The 17,326-nt window shown below is 54.5% G+C and overlaps 1 protein-coding gene across 1 annotated transcript in view; it reads right to left on the reverse strand.

The window, feature by feature from the left end:
- The window catches only part of LOC114582018 (mucin-17-like), a 42,974-nt gene that overhangs the window by 13,545 nt on the left and 12,103 nt on the right, over positions 1 to 17,326 (reverse strand). Inside the window, exons 3-5 of the mRNA XM_077918310.1 lie at positions 5,107 to 5,214; positions 2,349 to 2,467; positions 1,781 to 1,839 (exon numbers count right to left, since the gene is read on the reverse strand). Coding sequence (XP_077774436.1) covers positions 1,781 to 1,839; positions 2,349 to 2,467; positions 5,107 to 5,214 — 286 coding nt within the window. The remainder of the gene's footprint in view (positions 1 to 1,780; positions 1,840 to 2,348; positions 2,468 to 5,106; positions 5,215 to 17,326) is intronic.

Raw genomic sequence — 17,326 nt, forward strand, 5'->3', positions numbered from 1 at the left:
AGAGTTACATACATTGGTAGGATTGACAGATGCTGTCAATCTGGCATGAGGCGGTTGTGGCGCCACCGCGGCCGCTGAAGCGCCGCCCTTCTGCGTCCCTCCCCATCCCCTCCTCTTCCTCCTCCCTCAGGCCGCCTCCTCAGCTGCCACCACCGCTGCCACCTCCGGGCTCTCTCCCTCACCCCCCCTCTCTCGGGCGGGGAAGGGCCGATGGAACTCCTCGCGCCAGGACGACGGCGCCAGCGCGCTCTCCCTCTCGCGGCAGAGGACCCCGAGCCGCTGCTTCCCTCCCGAGCCGGGCGAGCATGAAACCCAGGAAATTTAAGGGACATCATCAATAAGAGACAGCAGCGGGACATGGCATTGGGATAAGGGAGTTTCCCGCCAAATAAGGGACGATTGACAGCTATGCAGCAGGGGCGCACGTTGATGAGGAGAAAGCCAAAACTGGAAATGCACTTAAGTCCTTATGAATGTGCAAGATCAGTGCTACGGGGGGAGCCTAAATCTTGTTCTATCAGCATGGCTGTATGCACACCATATACATTTAAAGGACATGTCTTCCTCCAAAGAATTCTGAGAGTTGTAGTTTGCGAAGGGTGTTGGGAATTGCAGATCTCTGATAGATGCCCTCCTGTTCCCATGATTTTTTTGCAGAATTCAATGTGCTTTCAGTGTATGGTGCACAAGCTGAATGCATAGCAATGCACGGACAACAACAATGGGATATGAGCTCCGCCCAATGCATGATGGATAACAGCAACAACCGGGAAAAGATAGACATAACATTTGACAAGGACAGGAAGAAACACCACGGACAGAATAATTGCCACACACAGGAAGAACAAGAATATTGTTTGAGTGCCTCATTTGTAGTTTTATAAATCATTTAATGTGTCAGCATGAATGGAAGTTATTAATATTGCAATTGTCGTATAAGGGATTATTATGACCGGAATGTAATTGAAATTCATAAGATTTTGTAACGCAGAAATAAAGAAATCATCAAACCATCAATTCTAGCATGCATGGGGACGGGACCTTATCTAAATTATATAATTTGGTATTTGAACAATTGGTATTAGTAATTGTATTATAAATTGGTATTGTTATAATGAGGCTATTACAGTGGTACCTCGGGTTAAGTACTTAATTCATCCTGGAGGTCCGTTCTTAACCTGAAACTGTTCTTAACCTGAAGCACCACTTTAGCTAATGGAGCCTCCCGCTGCCGCTGTGTTGCTGGAGCAAGATTTCTGTTCTCATCCTGAAGCAAAGTTCTTAACCCGAGGTACTATTTCTGGGTTAGTGGAGCCTGTAACCTGAAGCGTATGTAACCCGAGGTACCACTGCATTGGATTGTAATTGAAAACTAATAAAAATTATTAATGACAAGGACAACAACAAGAACAATGCACGAACTGTCTCTGCTTGTGGAAACATTCTTGATTTGGAATCTAGACTGGGGCTGTTTTCAAAAAATGGGCTACTCTTCAATCAATAGATGAACGTTAGCCTTAGTCACCCAGATAACAGGAGTACAGACAGGAGCAGCCTAAGATCTCCTAGGAGAGATCTGGTGCCTGGGAATGACACGGAACAAGGGGGATTCTGGGAACAACAACCTCTTGGGTTTCCTTTGAGGAGGGAGGGACCTGGTAGGGTGGCAACAGGAAGCCAGGAGGACTCGTTCACTGGCTTCACCTTAGCCAAATCTGAAACATGAATAGGCCACTGGGCAATATGGCATCTCAAAGTGGTCTGTGCTTCAGGTACCTACCTCAGTTTTAAGATCACCACACCTTGGTATCCAGAGACGCCCTGATAAACATTGTCCATCTAAATGGTGGAGAGGAAAAATACAGAATGTCTTAATAATCCAGGCTGGAGTCATTTAGAGAGGGAAGGTAAGCAGAATGAAAGAGAACTCTACTCCATAACCAACAGAGCAGAGTATTGAAGGATGAGTCAATGGCTCATTGTTAAAGGTAAAGGGACCCCTGACCATTAGGTCCAGTCGCAGACGACTCTGGGGTTGCAGCGCTCATCTCGCTTTATTGGCCGAGGGAGCCGGCGTACAGCTTCCGGGTCACGTGGCCAGCATGACTAAGCCGCTTCTGGCGAAACAGAGCAGCACACGGAAATGCCATTTACCTTCCCACCGGAGCGGTACCTGTTTATCTACTTGCACTTTGACATGCTTTCGAACTGCTAGGTTGGCAGGAGCAGGGACCGAGCAACCGGAGCTCACCCCGTCGCAGGGATTTGAACCACCGACCTTCTGATCAGCAAGTCCTAGGCTCAGTGGTTTAACCCACAGCGCCACCCGCGTCCCGGCTCATTGTTACCTGCATCTTAAATTCCTCTTCCAAGCTCTTATACTCTTCGGACTCTTGGTTCTCGAGCTCTGGAACGAACTCCTTGTTGGTGATTTTCACTTGGACTTCAATTGTCACGGGCACACTTTCTAAAATGGAGGGAGATCGATCATCAGGCGATTGGAACATGTCCCCTCTGTGGAACCGCTAAAATGCTGGAGGTGTTTTAGTTAAGGGGGAACCCCACCCCACTAAGAAGGACACGAATAAGAAAAAAACCTTATAAAATGTATGATGTGGAGAAACAGAAGTTTTTCTTCCTGTCTCCTAAGACTAGAACTTAACATGGGTTGCAAGGGGGCAGGGCAAATGTCTAAATTGCAGATCTATGCTATTAGTAATAGTTAGTTATGGCTATTAGTTATACTTTAATTGACCCCTCTCCTGGTTCAGATTTGGCTGATCCTCAGTCTAGGACAGGCATAGGCAAACTCCGGCCCTCCAGATGTGTTGGGACTACAATTCCCATCATCCCTAGCTAACAGGGCCAGTGGTCAGGGATGATGGGAATTGTAGTCCCAAACATCTGGAGGCCAGAGTTTGCCTATGCCTGGTATGGGAACATCTGCCTCTGCCAAGAAAAAGTCTGTTGTATTTGCAGAAGCCTTGCCTGGTTTTATAGGAATTGGTTCTGATTATGCTGGAGGAATTGCCCCCACCCCACAGCTGATATTTACCCCCCCCCCCAAAGATGCCATAGTAAAGGTAAAGGTACCCCTGCCCGTACGGGCCAGTCTTGCCAGACTCTAGGGTTGTGCACTCATCTCACTCCATAGGCCGGGAGCCAGTGCTGTCCGCAGACACTTCCGGGTCACGTGGCCAGCGTGACAAGCTGCATCTGGCGAGCCAGCGCAGCACACGGAACGCCGTTTACCTTCCCGCTGGTAAGCGGTCCCTATTTATCTACTTGCACCCAGAGGTGCTTTTGAACTGCTAGGTTGGCAGGTGCTGGGACTGAGCAACGGGAGCGCACCTCGCCGCGGGGATTCGAACCGCCGACCATGCGATCGGCAAGTCCTAGGCGCTGAGGTTTTACCCACAGCGCCACCCGCGTCTTTAAACATAAAGATGCCATAAGCATGATCTACAGGGGAAAAGAACAGCAGGGGTGTGAATCTGCTGCGGGGCTCCAATCCAGATTTAGAGTGGAATCCAGATCAAAGGTGTATGGAATTCCGCTTTCCTTTGAAATAAAAATGGTCAGCGTAAGCCTTTTTAAAAAAGCGTGTTTAACACAATGTGGCGTTTTGCCCAAAGTTCAAAGGCTCCCTTGCGATTCCTGATAGCTGTTGCTAATGGCTCTATTCCAAGAGCAAATTAGAAGAGGAGAAATAGCATCCTTGCCAAGATTATATATGATTTTCTCTATTTATAACTTTGTCCATGGGATTTATTGTGCTCTGAGGGCTCTTTTAAGAGCTCAGAAGTGCCATATAAATGTCTAATCTCATTTATATCATACTGAGGGCCAGTGCCGAGGGCCTTCTGGCGGTTCCCTCGTTGTGAGAAGCCAAGTTACAGGGAACCAGGCAGAGGCCTTCTTGGTAGTGGCACCCGCCCCATGGAACGCCCTCCCACCAGATGTCAAAGAGAACAACAACTACCAGACTTTTAGAAGACATCTGAAGGCAGCCCTGTTTAGGGAAGCTTTTACTGTTTAATAGACTATTGTATTTTAATATTCTGTTGGAAGCCTCCCAGAGTGTCTGGGGAAATCCAGCCAGATGGGCGGGGTATAAATTATCATCATCATCATCATCATATTTATACATACAGTGGTGCCTCGCAAGACGAAATTAATTCGTTCCGCAAGTTTTTTCGTCTTGCGATTTTTTCGTCTTGCGAAGCACGGTTTCGGGAAAGTTTTGGAAAAGCTTCAAAAATCACCAAAGTCTTCAAAAACCTCAAAAAAGGCTACCACACCGTGTGCTATGAGTTGCTCCTCGAAGTCAAGTCGCAACTGTATTAACGGTTTTAAGAAAAAGGAAACAAACTTGCAAGACGTTTCCGTCTTGCGAAGCAAGCCCATAGGGAAAATCGTCTTGCGAAGCAACTCAAAAAACCAAAAACCCTTTCGTCTTGCGAGTTTTCCGTCTTGCAAGGCATTCGTCTTGCGAGGTACCACTGTACAAAGGTGTTGAGAGTTGTCAGAAAACCCCTCACTGAGGTACAATTTCCAGCACCCGGAACAAACTACAATTCCCTGGATTCTTTGCGGGGAAGCTATGGCCGCTGTAGTGGCTAAGAGTGCTTTAAACATACTTAAAGCTTAAAGCCCCCAACTGTGGTCCCCAACCCAAATCTTTTTGCTTTACCCCCCAACCCCCCTAGATGTCTTTTAAAGAGAAGATAGCTGAATAACTTAATTTAATAATTAATTTAATAATTTTATAATAAGTAGTAGTAGTTGTTGTTAATACATCATTTTGTACGTTTTGCGGTATTTTATGCATTGTGCCTTGCCGTTACTTTTATGGCTTGTAGTTTAATCATTCTTCATTGCAGTGGATAAGTGTGAACTGTTTATTATTTGCCGATATTTAATTTTACTGCTTACTGTTAGATTCTAATGGATTATTGAATATCACTTTTTTGATATAGGTTGTTTATTTTAAAGTTATTGTGACCATTTTTGTATTGGATCAGACTGTTATTATTATTGATGTTTGATGATACCCTAGTCTTTCCCGTTTTATATTCAGCGCAAAAGGGATTGGAGTGTACTTACCTACTTCAAAAGGCATGTCTTCAACTGGGAACTCACACTTCGGCCCATAGAAATTGCTAAGGCACAAACATTTGATGCCATCATGTGTCCCCCCATTTTCACATGTTTCTGGAAGAGAGAAGGTTTCCCCACAAAATGTGGTTAGCAGCAATCTACTGTATATAGAGGGACGTGGGTGGCGCTGTGAGTTAAACCACAGAGCCTAGGACTTGCTGATCAGAAGGTCGGTGGTTCAAATCCCTGCGACGGGGTGAGCTCCAGTTGCTCGGTCCCTGCTCCTGCCAACCTAGCAGTTCGAAAGCACATCAAAGTGCAAGTAGATAAATAGGTACCACTCTGGCGGGAAGGTAAACGGAGTTTCCATGTGCTGCTCTGTTTCGCCAGAAGCGGCTTAGTCATGCTGGCCACATGACCTGGAAGCTGTACGCCGGCTCCCTCGGCCAATAAAGCGAGATGAGCGCCGCGACCCCAGAGTCGGCCATGACTGGACCTAAGGGTCAGGGGTCCGTTTACCTTTACCTTTACTGTATATAGAGAAAAACACAGCGGGTGAAAAATACAGTGAAATTCTTCTTGACACTCAAGTAATGTTTCACAATCCCTCAGAGCTGAAAATTTTGTCTCAGCCGAGGAGGCCATGAAATACTTACTACTCTTTTAAGGTGCCACAGGTTGAAGAAGAGTGGAGCGGAAAGGTAGCAGCTTCCAAAATAGACTTAAATAACAAACGTATTAAGTTCATCTGAAAGGTTTTAGAAGTGCCCTGTCTAATCCAGCTTCTAATCCTGTCTAATCCAGCTGTTAATTTTGGAAGTTGGTGAGCGTTGTTGCAGGAAAATCAACACAGACCTTCCCTTGTCCATGTTGTCCACATTGAATGTCCCTTGTCCACAGTGAATGTGTACAACCCCTTTGCAGCCAGTTGCCAAAAATCACTCTCTAAAATATTCAAACCACTATGGCCAAACTCCAATTTGATGCCATTATCCGCTGAAGTGGCAAACCTCCTTTGCCTTCTGTGGTAAAAGGTAAAAAGGTAAAGGACCCCTGGACGGTTAAGTCCAGTCAAAGGCGACTATGGGGTTGCGGCGCTCATCTCACTTTCAGGTCGAGGGAGCCACCGTTCGTCCACAGACAGCTTTCCAGGTCATGTGGCCAGCAGGACTGAACTGCTTCTGGCACAACGGGACACCGTGATGGAAGCCAGAATGCATGGAAACACCGTTTACCTTCCCGCCACAGTGGTACCTATTTATCTACTTGCACTGGTGTGCTTTCGAACTGCTAGGTTGGCAGGAGCTGGTACAGAGCAACGGGAACTCACTCCGTTGTGGGGATTCGAACCGCTGACCTTCTGATCGGCAAGCCCAAGAGGCTCAGTGGCTTAGACCACAGAAAGGCAAGATAGAGAAGGAGATGCAAGCCAATGAAAATGGACTGCTATGGGAAAGGGAACTGAGGTAACCAGTGCTTTTTTTCCTTTAAAAAATGTTTAGGAGTACTCTCATTTTGACTCAAGAAAATCACAATTTTATAGTTCAAATCGGGGGGAAATAAATATAGTAAATGGACAAAAGTACAAAGATTCATAAAATGTTTAGGGGTATGTGTACCCCTGAGTATCCCCAGAAAAAAAGCACTGGAAGTAACTGGTTAGAAAGCCGGTCTTCATCGCATTCTTGTGCCACAGGGCATCTTCCTGAGCCAAGACATACCTGTAGGAAGTATCAACGCTTCACTGGAAACCTCGCAGAAGCTTCCCAGAGAAAATGAAGGCTTCTCTAGGGCAAGGAGAACCAGAAATCTGATAATGACTAAAACTCAGGGAACTCGGAAATTCCAGAAACCACCAGGTTAAAGTCAAAGGTTCCCCGTGCAGATGAAATGGAAGGGCTACAGAACTCTGAAACCTGAATCTGTGGTTAGGCCTTACATGAAAAAAATGCCTCAAGGAAAAGGAAGCAGCTAAATTTCATATTTGTTTCCAGTTTCCCACACAGCTATATAGAAGCCATTGAAAACAGATTCAGCAAAATAAAACCAAATGATCACCTGTAATGGTCTGTCTAGTAGTGGTGGTGGTGGATGAAGTTGTAACTGGTGGCGTGGCGGAGCTGGTAGTGGTAAGCGATGTGGTGGTGGTGGATGTGGGTGTGGGTGTGGTGGTAGTCGTGGCCGGTGAGGTGGTGGTTGTGGTGGTAGTTGTGGGCGGCGAGGTGGTGGTTGTGGTGGTAGTTGTGGGCGGCGAGGTGGTGGTAGTGGTGGTAGTTGTGACCGGTGAGGTGGTGGTTGTGGTGGTAGTTGTGGGCGGCGAGGTGGTGGTTGTGGTGGTAGTTGTGACCGGTGAGGTGGTGGTTGTGGTGGTAGTTGTGGGCGGCGAGGTGGTGGTTGTGGTGGTAGTTGTGACCGGTGAGGTGGTGGTTGTGGTGGTAGTTGTGGGCGACGAGGTGGTGGTAGTGGTTGCGGAAATGGTGGTAATCGTGACCGGTGAGGTGGTGGCTGTGGTGGTAGATGTGGCTGGTGAGGCGGTGGTGGTGATTGTGGGTGTGGTGGTGGTAGTCGTGGCAGGCAAGGTTGTTGTTGTGGGAGTGGTGGTAGTTGTGGCCGGCGAGGTGGTGGTAGTGGGAGTGGTGGTAGTTGTGGCTGGCAAGGCGGAGGTGGTGGTTGTGGGTGTGGTGGTAGTTGTGGCCGGCGAGGTGGTTGTTGTAGGTGTGGTGGTAGGTGTGACTGGCGAGTCAGTGGTGCTGGTGGAGGGAGTGGTGGTAGTTGTGACCGGCGATTCAGTGGAGATGGTTGTGGGAGTGGAAGTAGTCGTCACTTGTGAGTCAGTGGTGCTGGTGGTGGGACTGACGGTAGTTGTGATTGGCAAGTCAGTGGGGGTGGTGGAGGGAGTGGCGGTAGTCGTGACCGGCAAGTCCGTTGTGGTGGTTGTGGGAGTGGCAGTAGTCGTGAATGGCGAGTCAGTGCTGGTGGTTGTGGGAGTGGCGGTAGTCGTGACAGGCGATTCAGTGCTGGTGGTTGTGGGAGTGGCGGTAGTTGTGACAGGCGAGTCAGTGCTGGTGGTTGTGGGAGTGGAGGTAGTGGTGACAGGCGAGTCAGTGCTGGTGGTTGTGGGAGTGGCGGTTGTCGTGACAGTGGTGCTAGTTGTGGGAGTGGCGGTTGTCGTGACAGGGAAGTCAGTGCTGGTGGTTGAGGGAGTGGCGGTAGCTGTGACAGGCGATTCAGTGGTGGTGGTTGTCAGAGTGGCGGTCATCGTGACAGGCGAGTCAGTGCTGGTGGTTGTGGGAGTGGCGGTAGTCGTGACAGGCGAGTTAGTGCTGGTGGTTGTGGGAGTGGCGGTAGTCGTGACAGGCGAGTCAGTGCTGGTGGTTGTGGCAGTGGCGGTTGTTGTGACAGGGGAGTCAGTGCCGGTGGTTGTGGCAGTGACGGTAGTCGTGACAGGCGAGTCAGTGCTGGTGGTTGTGGGAGTGGCGGTAGTCGTGAAAGGCGAGTCAGTACTGGTGGTTGTGGGAGTGGTGGTCGTTGTGACAGGCGAGTCAGTGCTGGTGGTTGTGGGAGTGGCGGTCGTGACAGGCGAGTCAGTACTGGTGGTTGTGGGAGTGGCGGTCGTTGTGACAGGCGAGTCAGTGCTGGTGGTTGGGGGAGTGGTGGTCGTTGTGACAGGCGAGTCAGTGCTGGTGGTTGTGGGAGTGGTGGTCGTTGTGACAGGCGAGTCAGTGCTGGTGGTTGTGGGAGTGGCAGTAGTCGTGCCTGGTGAGTCAGTGGTTCTGGTGGTGGGAGTAGCAGTGCTGGTGATTGTGGGAGTGGCGGTAGTTGTGACAGGCGAGTCAGTGCTGGTGGTTGTGGGAGTGGCGGTAGTCGTGAAAGGCGAGTCAGTGCTGGTGGTGGTGGGAGTGGTGGAAGTTGTGACTGGCGAGTCAGTGCTGGGAGTGGCAGTAGTTGTGACAGGCGAGTCAGTGCTGGTGGTTGTAGGAGTGGCGGTCGTTGTGACAGGGGAGTCAGTGCTGGTGGTTGTGGGAGTGGCGGTAGTTGTGACAGGCGAGTCAGTGCTGGTGGTTGTGGGAGTGGTGGTCGTTGTGACAGGCGAGTCAGTGCTGGTGGTTGTGGGAGTAGTGGTCGTTGTGACAGGCGAGTCAGTGCTGGTGGTTGTCGGAGTGGCGGTCGTTGTTACAGGAGAGTCAGTGCTGGTGGTTGTGGGAGTGGCGGTAGTCGTGCCTGGTGAGTCAGTGGTGCTGGTGGTTGTTGGAGTGGCGGTCGTGACAGGCGAGTCAGTGCTGGTGGTTGTGGGAGTGGCGGTAGTCGTGACAGGAGAGTCAGTGCTGGTGGTTGTGGGAGTGGTGGTAGTAGTGACTGGCGAGTCAGTGCTGGTGGTTGTGGGAGTGGCGGTAGTCGTGACAGGCGAGTCAGTGCTGGTGGTTGTGGGAGTGGCGGTCGTTGTGACAGGGGAGTCAGTGCTGGTGGTTGTGGCAGTGACGGTAGTCGTGACAGGCGAGTCAGTGCTGGTGGTTGTGGGAGTGGCGGTAGTCGTGAAAGGCGAGTCAGTGCTGGTGGTTGTGGGAGTGGCGGTCGTTGTGACAGGAGAGTCAGTGCTGGTGGTTGTTGGAGTGGCGGTCGTGACAGGCGAGTCAGTGCTGGTGGTTGTGGGAGTGGCGGTCGTTGTGACAGGCGAGTCAGTGCTGGTGGTTGGGGGAGTGGTGGTCGTTGTGACAGGCGAGCCAGTGCTGGTGGTTGTGGGAGTGGTGGTCGTTGTGACAGGCGAGTCAGTGCTGGTGGTTGTGGGAGTGGCGGTAGTCGTGACAGGCGAGTCAGTGCTGGTGGTTGTGGGAGTGGCGGTCGTTGTGACAGGGGAGTCAGTGCTGGTGGTTGTGGCAGTGACGGTAGTCGTGACAGGCGAGTCAGTGCTGGTGGTTGTGGGAGTGGCGGTAGTCGTGAAAGGCGAGTCAGTGCTGGTGGTTGTGGGAGTGGCGGTCGTTGTGACAGGAGAGTCAGTGCTGGTGGTTGTTGGAGTGGCGGTCGTGACAGGCGAGTCAGTGCTGGTGGTTGTGGGAGTGGCGGTCGTTGTGACAGGCGAGTCAGTGCTGGTGGTTGGGGGAGTGGTGGTCGTTGTGACAGGCGAGCCAGTGCTGGTGGTTGTGGGAGTGGTGGTCGTTGTGACAGGCGAGTCAGTGCTGGTGGTTGTGGGAGTGGCGGTAGTCGTGAAAGGCGAGTCAGTGCTGGTGGTGGTGGGAGTGGTGGAAGTTGTGACTGGCGAGTCTGTAGTGCTGGGAGTGGCAGTAGTTGTGACAGGCGAGTCAGTGCTGGTGGTTGTGGGAGTGGCGGTTGTTGTGACAGGGGAGTCAGTGCTGGTGGTTGTGGGAATGGCGGTAGTTGTGACAGGCGAGTCAGTGCTGGTGGTTGTGGGAGTGGCGGTCGTTGTTACAGGAGAGTCAGTGCTGGTGGTTGTGGCAGTGGCGGTAGTCGTGCCTGGTGAGTCAGTGGTGCTGGTGGTGGAAGTAGCAGTAGTTGTGACAGGTGAGTCAGTGCTGGTGGTTGTGGGAGTGGCGGTAGTCGTGACAGGAGAGTCAGTGCTGGTGGTTGTGGGAGTGGCGGTCGTTGTGACAGGAGAGTCAGTGCTGGTGGTTGTTGGAGTGGCGGTGGTCGTAACAGGCGAGTCAGTGCTGGTGGTTGTGGGAGTGGCGGTAGTGGTGACAGGCGAGTCAGTGCTGGTGGTTGTGGGAGTGGCGGTAGTGGTGACAGGCGAGTCAGTGCTGGTGGTTGTGGGAGTGGCGGTAGTCGTGAAAGGCGAGTCAGTGCTGGTGGTTGTGGGAGTGGTGGTAGTCGTGACAGGCGAGTCAGTGCTGGTGGTTGTGGGAGTGGCGGTAGTCGTGACAGGCAAGTCAATGCTTGTGGTTGTGGGATTGGCAGTAGTCGTGACAGGCGAGTCAGTGCTGGTGGTTGTGGGAGTGGCGGTAGTCGTGGCAGGCGAGTCAGTGCTGGTGGTTGTGGGAGTGGCGGTAGTTGTGACAGGCGAGTCAGTGCTGGTGGTTGTGGGAGTGGCGGTAGTCGTGAAAGGCGAGTCAGTGCTGGTAGTGGTGGGAGTGGTGGAAGTTGTGACTGGCGAGTCTGTAGTGCTGGGAGTGGCAGTAGTTGTGACAGGCGAGTCAGTGCTAGTGGTTGTGGGAGTGGCGGTGGTCGTGACAGGCGAGTCAGTGCTGGTGGTTGTGGGAGTGGCGGTAGTCGTGACAGGCGAGTCAGTGCTGGTGGTTGTGGGAGTGGCGGTAGTGGTGACAGGCGAGTCAGTGCTGGTGGTTGTGGGAGTGGCGGTAGTCGTGAAAGGCGAGTCAGTGCTGGTGGTTGTGGGAGTGGCGGTAGTCGTGACAGGCGAGTCAGTGCTGGTCGTTGTGGGAGTGGCGGTAGTCGTGACAGGCGAGTCAGTGTTGGTGGTTGTGGGTGTGGATGTAGTAGTGACAGGCGAGTCAGTGCGGGTGGTTGTGGGAGTGGCGGTAGTCGTGACAGGCGAGTCAGTGCTGGTGGTTGTGGGAGTGGTGGTCGTTGTGACAGGCGAGTCAGTGCTGGTAGTTGTGGGAGTGGCGGTCGTGACAGGCGAGTCAGTGCTGGTGGTTGTGGGAGTGGCGGTAGTCGTGACAGGCGAGTCAGTGCTGGTGGTTGTGGGAGTGGCGGTAGTCGTGACAGGAGAGTCAGTGCTGGTGGTTGTGGGAGTGGCGGTCGTTGTGACAGGCGAGTCAGTGCTGGTGGTTGTGGGAGTGGTGGTCGTCGTGACAGGCGAGTCAGTGCTGGTGGTTGTGGGAGTGGTGGTCGTTGTGACAGGCGAGTCAGTGCTGGTGGTTGTGGGAGTGGCAGTAGTCGTGCTTGGTGAGTCAGTGGTGCTGGTGGTGGGAGTAGCATTGCTGGTGGTTGTGGGAGTGGTGGTCGTTGTGACAGGCGAGTCAGTGCTGGTGGTTGTGGGAGTGGCGGTAGTCGTGAAAGGCGAGTCAGTGCTGGTGGTTGTGGGAGTGGCGGTCGTCGTGACAGGCGAGTCAGTGCTCGTGGTTGTGGGAGTGGCGGTAGTCGTGACAGGAGAGTCAGTGCTGGTGGTTGTGGGAGTGGCGGTTGTTGTGACAGGCGAGTCAGTGCTGGTGGTTGTTGGAGTGGTGGTCATTGTGACAGGCGAGTCAGTGCTGGTGGTTGTGGGAGTGGCTGTAGTCGTGCCTGGTGAGTCAGTGGTGCTGGTGGTGGGAGTAGCAGTGCTGGTGGTTGTGGGAGTGGTGGTCGTTGTGACAGGCGAGTCAGTGCTGGTGGTTGTGGGAGTGGCGGTAGTCGTGAAAGGCGAGTCAGTGCTGGTGGTTGTGGGAGTGGCGGTAGTCGTGACAGGCGAGTCAGTGCTGGTAGTTGTGGGAGTGGCGGTCGTGACAGGCAAGTCAGTGCTGGTAGTTGTGGGAGTGGCGGTCGTGACAGGCGAGTCAGTGCTGGTAGTTGTGGGAGTGGCGGTCGTGACAGGCGAGTCAGTGCTGGTAGTTGTGGGAGTGGCGGTCGTGACAGGCGAGTCAGTGCTGGTGGTTGTGGGAGTGGCTGTAGTCGTGCCTGGTGAGTCAGTGGTGCTGGTGGTGGGAGTAGCAGTGCTGGTGGTTGTGGGAGTGGTGGTCGTTGTGACAGGCGAGTCAGTGCTGGTGGTTGTGGGAGTGGCGGTAGTCGTGAAAGGCGAGTCAGTGCTGGTGGTTATGGGAGTGGCTGTAGTCGTGCCTGGTGAGTCAGTGGTGCTGGTGGTGGGAGTAGCAGTGCTGGTGGTTGTGGGAGTGGTGGTCGTTGTGACAGGCGAGTCAGTGCTGGTGGTTGTGGTAGTGGCGGTAGTCGTGAAAGGCGAGTCAGTGCTGGTGGTTGTGGGAGTGGCGGTAGTCGTGACAGGCGAGTCAGTGCTGGTAGTTGTGGGAGTGGCGGTCGTGACAGGCGAGTCAGTGCTGGTGGTTGTGGGAGTGGCGGTAGTCGTGACAGGCGAGTCAGTGCTGGTGGTTGTGGGAGTGGCGGTAGTGGTGACAGGCGAGTCAGTGCTGGTGGTTGTGGGAGTGGCGGTAGTCGTGAAAGGCGAGTCAGTGCTGGTGGTTGTGGGAGTGGCGGTAGTCGTGACAGGCGAGTCAGTGCTGGTCGTTGTGGGAGTGGCGGTAGTCGTGACAGGCGAGTCAGTGTTGGTGGTTGTGGGTGTGGATGTAGTAGTGACAGGCGAGTCAGTGCGGGTGGTTGTGGGAGTGGCGGTAGTCGTGACAGGCGAGTCAGTGCTGGTGGTTGTGGGAGTGGCGGTAGTCGTGACAGGCGAGTCAGTGCTGGTGGTTGTGGGAGTGGCGGTAGTCGTGACAGGAGAGTCAGTGCTGGTGGTTGTGGGAGTGGCGGTCGTTGTGACAGGCGAGTCAGTGCTGGTGGTTGTGGGAGTGGTGGTCGTCGTGACAGGCGAGTCAGTGCTGGTGGTTGTGGGAGTGGTGGTTGTTGTGACAGGCGAGTCAGTGCTGGTGGTTGTGGGAGTGGCAGTAGTCGTGCTTGGTGAGTCAGTGGTGCTGGTGGTGGGAGTAGCATTGCTGGTGGTTGTGGGAGTGGTGGTCGTTGTGACAGGCGAGTCAGTGCTGGTGGTTGTGGGAGTGGCGGTAGTCGTGAAAGGCGAGTCAGTGCTGGTGGTTGTGGGAGTGGCGGTAGTCGTGACAGGCGAGTCAGTGCTCGTGGTTGTGGGAGTGGCGGTCGTCGTGACAGGCGAGTCAGTGCTCGTGGTTGTGGGAGTGGCGGTAGTCGTGACAGGAGAGTCAGTGCTGGTGGTTGTGGGAGTGGCGGTTGTTGTGACAGGCGAGTCAGTGCTGGTGGTTGTTGGAGTGGTGGTCATTGTGACAGGCGAGTCAGTGCTGGTGGTTGTGGGAGTGGCTGTAGTCGTGCCTGGTGAGTCAGTGGTGCTGGTGGTGGGAGTAGCAGTGCTGGTGGTTGTGGGAGTGGTGGTCGTTGTGACAGGCGAGTCAGTGCTGGTGGTTGTGGGAGTGGCGGTAGTCGTGAAAGGCGAGTCAGTGCTGGTGGTTGTGGGAGTGGCGGTAGTCGTGACAGGCGAGTCAGTGCTGGTAGTTGTGGGAGTGGCGGTCGTGACAGGCGAGTCAGTGCTGGTAGTTGTGGGAGTGGCGGTCGTGACAGGCGAGTCAGTGCTGGTAGTTGTGGGAGTGGCGGTCGTGACAGGCGAGTCAGTGCTGGTAGTTGTGGGAGTGGCGGTCGTGACAGGCGAGTCAGTGCTGGTGGTTGTGGGAGTGGCTGTAGTCGTGCCTGGTGAGTCAGTGGTGCTGGTGGTGGGAGTAGCAGTGCTGGTGGTTGTGGGAGTGGTGGTCGTTGTGACAGGCGAGTCAGTGCTGGTGGTTGTGGGAGTGGCGGTAGTCGTGAAAGGCGAGTCAGTGCTGGTGGTTATGGGAGTGGCTGTAGTCGTGCCTGGTGAGTCAGTGGTGCTGGTGGTGGGAGTAGCAGTGCTGGTGGTTGTGGGAGTGGTGGTCGTTGTGACAGGCGAGTCAGTGCTGGTGGTTGTGGGAGTGGCGGTAGTCGTGAAAGGCGAGTCAGTGCTGGTGGTTGTGGGAGTGGCGGTAGTCATGACAGGCGAGTCAGTGCTGGTAGTTGTGGGACTGGCGGTCGTGACAGGCGAGTCAGTGCTGGTGGTTGTGGGAGTGGCGGTAGTCGTGACAGGCGAGTCAGTGCTCGTGGTTGTGGGAGTGGCGGTAGTCGTGACAGGAGAGTCAGTGCTGGTGGTTGTGGGAGTGGCGGTAGTCGTGACAGGCGAGTCAGTGCTGGTGGTTGTGGGAGTGGTGGTCGTTGTGACAGGCGAGTCAGTGCTGGTGGTTGTGGGAGTGGTGGTCGTAGTGACAGGCGAGTCAGTGCTCGTGGTTGTGGGAGTGGCGGTCGTCGTGACAGGCGAGTCAGTGCTCGTGGTTGTGGGAGTGGCGGTAGTCGTGACAGGAGAGTCAGTGCTGGTGGTTGTGGGAGTGGCGGTTGTTGTGACAGGCGAGTCAGTGCTGGTGGTTGTGGGAGTGGCGGTAGTCGTGAAAGGCGAGTCAGTGCTGGTGGTTGTGGGAGTGGCGGTAGTCGTGACAGGCGAGTCAGTGCTCGTGGTTGTGGGAGTGGCGGTCGTCGTGACAGGCGAGTCAGTGCTCGTGGTTGTGGGAGTGGCGGTAGTCGTGACAGGAGAGTCAGTGCTGGTGGTTGTGGGAGTGGCGGTTGTTGTGACAGGCGAGTCAGTGCTGGTGGTTGTTGGAGTGGTGGTCATTGTGACAGGCGAGTCAGTGCTGGTGGTTGTGGGAGTGGCTGTAGTCGTGCCTGGTGAGTCAGTGGTGCTGGTGGTGGGAGTAGCAGTGCTGGTGGTTGTGGGAGTGGTGGTCGTTGTGACAGGCGAGTCAGTGCTGGTGGTTGTGGGAGTGGCGGTAGTCGTGAAAGGCGAGTCAGTGCTGGTGGTTGTGGGAGTGGCGGTAGTCGTGACAGGCGAGTCAGTGCTGGTAGTTGTGGGAGTGGCGGTCGTGACAGGCGAGTCAGTGCTGGTAGTTGTGGGAGTGGCGGTCGTGACAGGCGAGTCAGTGCTGGTAGTTGTGGGAGTGGCGGTCGTGACAGGCGAGTCAGTGCTGGTGGTTGTGGGAGTGGCTGTAGTCGTGCCTGGTGAGTCAGTGGTGCTGGTGGTGGGAGTAGCAGTGCTGGTGGTTGTGGGAGTGGTGGTCGTTGTGACAGGCGAGTCAGTGCTGGTGGTTGTGGGAGTGGCGGTAGTCGTGAAAGGCGAGTCAGTGCTGGTGGTTATGGGAGTGGCTGTAGTCGTGCCTGGTGAGTCAGTGGTGCTGGTGGTGGGAGTAGCAGTGCTGGTGGTTGTGGGAGTGGTGGTCGTTGTGACAGGCGAGTCAGTGCTGGTGGTTGTGGGAGTGGCGGTAGTCGTGAAAGGCGAGTCAGTGCTGGTGGTTGTGGGAGTGGCGGTAGTCATGACAGGCGAGTCAGTGCTGGTAGTTGTGGGACTGGCGGTCGTGACAGGCGAGTCAGTGCTGGTGGTTGTGGGAGTGGCGGTAGTCGTGACAGGCGAGTCAGTGCTCGTGGTTGTGGGAGTGGCGGTAGTCGTGACAGGAGAGTCAGTGCTGGTGGTTGTGGGAGTGGCGGTCGTTGTGACAGGCGAGTCAGTGCTGGTGGTTGTGGGAGTGGTGGTCGTTGTGACAGGCGAGTCAGTGCTGGTGGTTGTGGGAGTGGTGGTCGTAGTGACAGGCGAGTCAGTGCTCGTGGTTGTGGGAGTGGCGGTCGTCGTGACAGGCGAGTCAGTGCTCGTGGTTGTGGGAGTGGCGGTAGTCGTGACAGGAGAGTCAGTGCTGGTGGTTGTGGGAGTGGCGGTTGTTGTGACAGGCGAGTCAGTGCTGGTGGTTGTGGGAGTGGCGGTAGTCGTGACAGGCGAGTCAGTGCTCGTGGTTGTGGGAGTGGCGGTCGTCGTGACAGGCGAGTCAGTGCTCGTGGTTGTGGGAGTGGCGGTAGTCGTGACAGGAGAGTCAGTGCTGGTGGTTGTGGGAGTGGCGGTTGTTGTGACAGGCGAGTCAGTGCTGGTGGTTGTTGGAGTGGTGGTCATTGTGACAGGCGAGTCAGTGCTGGTGGTTGTGGGAGTGGCTGTAGTCGTGCCTGGTGAGTCAGTGGTGCTGGTGGTGGGAGTAGCAGTGCTGGTGGTTGTGGGAGTGGTGGTCGTTGTGACAGGCGAGTCAGTGCTGGTGGTTGTGGGAGTGGCGGTCGTTGTGACAGGCGAGTCAGTGTTGGTGGTTGTGGGAGTGGCGGTTGTCGTGACAGGCGAGTCAGTGCTCGTGGTTGTGGGAGTGGCGGTAGTCGTGACAGGAGAGTCAGTGCTGGTGGTTGTGGGAGTGGCGGTCGTTGTGACAGGCGAGTCAGTGCTGGTGGTTGTGGGAGTGGCAGTAGTCGTGCCTGGTGAGTCAGTGGTGCTGGTGGTGGGAGTAGCAGTGCTGGTGGTTGTGGGAGTGGTGGTCGTTGTGACAGGCGAGTCAGTGCTGGTGGTTGTGGGAGTGGCAGTAGTCGTGCCTGGTGAGTCAGTGGTGCTGGTGGTGGGAGTAGCAGTGCTGGTGGTTGTGGGAGTGGTGGTCGTTGTGACAGGCGAGTCAGTGCTGGTGGTTGTGGGAGTGGCGGTAGTCGTGAAAGGCGAGTCAGTGCTGGTGGTTGTGGGAGTGGTGGTAGTCGTGACAGGCGAGTCAGTGCTCGTGGTTGTGGGAGTGGCGGT

Source organism: Podarcis muralis, chromosome 13, assembly GCF_964188315.1.
Source record: "Podarcis muralis chromosome 13, rPodMur119.hap1.1, whole genome shotgun sequence".
Classification (NCBI taxonomy): Eukaryota; Metazoa; Chordata; class Lepidosauria; order Squamata; family Lacertidae; genus Podarcis; species Podarcis muralis.